We start from the raw sequence: 2,754 nt of genomic DNA on the forward strand, positions 1-2,754 counted from the left end.
TTAGAAGAAAAATTAATAAAATGGAAACAAAAGAGCATTGCAAAGGATTGATTAAACTAAGCATGGCTTCTTTGAAAGGATAAACAAGACTGACAAATTCTCAGGCAATAAGAGAGAGCATACTCTAATTAAAATTTGAGATGAAAAGGGAGATGTTACAACAGCTATAAGTAACATTTGGAGGATTAGTAGAGCATACTTTGAAACCCTAATTTCTAGCAAACATCCCTTTTAGAAGAAATAGGCAACTTACTAGTAGCAAGCATTCCTTTCACTGGGTGATGACCTGCCTACTAGAACATGACTCTCGTAAAGGATCTCCTTCATCCCTCTCCAGAAGAGGAAAAGAGGAAACACACGGAAAAGAGCCTGGTTCAGAGCCCCAATTCCTACTTTATGGATGTGAAATGCCCGGAATTCTATAAAATCACCATGATCTTTAGCCATGCACAAACGGTAAAGAGCCTGGTTCAGAGCCCCAATTCCTACTTTATGGATGTGAAATGCCCGGGATTCTATAAAATCACCATGGTCTTTAGCCATGCACAAACGGTAGTCTGTCAGCCTACAGGCTAAAAACCAAACTAACAGAAGGATGCTCATTCAGGAGGAAGCAGCACTGAAAAGCACCCGATTCAAGATGAGTGGGAAATCATCCCAATAAACACATGCTCATTCAGGAGCCATCTTTCTAGCCCCTGGGTTTTTCATATGTTATAAACAAATATCAAAAGATTTATGACAAAATTTTATTTTCCACATATTTTATACTATCTAAAATATGAGAGATGGACAGAAAAACAATAGCTACCCATGAAACTTTAGCATGGCCCCTGAACATGACTGTATTCCTTTTGGTCTACTCACTTTCAGGTTAATCTCTAGCTCACTGAATGCATGTTAATGCTAACTATGCAGCTAAGGTAGAGACCAGGATCTGGGAGCTGGGCATACTCAGGGAGCCCTTCCTCCTTTCTGGAAAAAGTGAGCACCATAAAATTATTAAAGCTGATAAACTATTTGAGAAAAATAGCAGGGTATCCATTTAATGTACAAAAATCTGTACATGACTTATGAGCCAATAATGAATTTGCTGAAAAAAATTAACTAAACAATGCTGAGCAATAGCTTACAATAAAATATCCAGGAATATCTATAAGACACAAGAAGATCTTTACAAGAAATGAATTAAAAACCCAAAGCAATAGACAGAAGAAAATACTAGAAGATAGAAAAACTACTTATGTGCATAGATCAGCAGAATCAATATTATTAAAATGGTGAATACATTCATAATACCAGACTTCAAGCTATACCACAGAGCCATAGTAACAACAACAAAAACATAATGTGTTATTTAAAAAACAGAAAGATAGATTAAAAGAGAAGAATACAAGACCCAAAAATAAACCCACAAAATTATAGCCACCCACCTTTTTACAAAGATGTAAAATATAGTTTTGAAGAAAGACAGCCTCTTCCACGAATGGCGCAGGGTGGGGGGGGGACTGGATATTCACACATAGAAGAAAGAAACTATCTCTCTTGCTGTATGAAAGTAATAGCATTCAAAATGGATCAGTGACTTTCTTATAAGACCTGAAAGTCTGAAATGGTTAAAGGAAAATATTCAGCATATAGGCAAAGACAAGGAGTTTCTGCAAAGGACTCTAGTCTGCCTGAAAATGAAGCCAGAAATTGACAGATGAAATTGCATGAAATTAAAAAGTTTCTGGACAGCAAAGGAAACAATTAACTGAGTGAAGAGACAGACAACAGATGGGAGACAATTACTGTTACTTATATATGGCAGAATTTATTTTGGGGTTCTGTATTCTCTCCCATTAATCTATGTTTCTATTTTTGAAAAGTGTTGTGTGGTATTTGTTACTATGGTTGGTGGTATATTTTGAAGTCAGGTATTGTGATACCCCCAGAACTGTTCGTTTTGCTCAGGATGATTTTGTCTACTTCAGGTCTTTTTTGCTTTAACTTTAGAATCATGTTTCTATTTCTGTGAAAAATGTCATCAGAGTTTTGATGGAGGCTGCATTACATATGTGGTTTGCTCATGAATGCAACCATTTCCAAGTATCAGTTTCACTGATCCATGATTGTAAGCAGCTTCTCTATCTTCCTCCATTCTTCTCCTCAAGGAAAAATAAAACAACACAGTTGTTTAGGAAAAGATTTCCAGCTTTTTAAAAGTTCAACATACAGTTTCTATGTGATAGAGCTATTCTGCTCTTGGATATTTACTCAAGACAACTAAAAACATACTATTGTCTGATATGGTGTGGATATTTATGTCCCACCCCCAAAATTTCTCATGTTGAAATTTAATCACTGAAGTGATATTCTTAAGGACATGTGTAAATATAGGAAGTGACTAGGAAATGCAGAGTACCTACCAGCAAGAAAGCCTTAGTGAGCCGGGCAGTGGTGGTACATGCCTTTAATCACAGTGCTTGGGAGGAAGAGGCAGGCAGATCTCTGTGAGTTCAAGGCCAGCCTGGTCTTCAAAGCTAAAAAGAAAAACCGTGTCTTGAAGAGAGAGAAAGAGAGAGAGAGAGAGAGAGAGAGAGAGAGAGAGAGAGAGAGAGAGAGAAGAAGAAGAAGAAGAAGAAGGGAGGGAAGGAAGGAAGGAAGGAAGGAAGGAAGGAAGGAAGGAAGGAAGGAAGGAAGGAAGGAAGGAAGCCTTAGTGAGATGCATCCCCTAGAGCAGTGGTCCTCAACCATAAAATTACTTTTGTT

At 37.4% G+C, this 2,754-nt stretch overlaps 1 protein-coding gene across 1 annotated transcript; it reads left to right on the forward strand.

The window, feature by feature from the left end:
• The first annotated feature begins 300 nt into the window (after positions 1 to 300).
• LOC113835278 (40S ribosomal protein S27-like) lies at positions 301 to 576 on the forward strand. Its single transcript, XM_027411724.1, has one exon. It carries the CDS (start codon positions 301 to 303, stop codon positions 574 to 576), a length of 276 nt encoding a protein of 91 aa, XP_027267525.1.
• Positions 577 to 2,754: the final 2,178 nt, after the last annotated feature.

This window comes from Cricetulus griseus, chromosome 4, assembly GCF_003668045.3.
Source record: "Cricetulus griseus strain 17A/GY chromosome 4, alternate assembly CriGri-PICRH-1.0, whole genome shotgun sequence".
In the NCBI taxonomy this organism is placed as follows: Eukaryota; Metazoa; Chordata; class Mammalia; order Rodentia; family Cricetidae; genus Cricetulus; species Cricetulus griseus.

Bases quoted from the DNA above. Each gene is read 5' to 3' on its own strand.
- LOC113835278 (XM_027411724.1), top strand. From the start codon at position 301: ATGACTCTCGTAAAGGATCTCCTTCATCCCTCTCCAGAAGAGGAAAAG.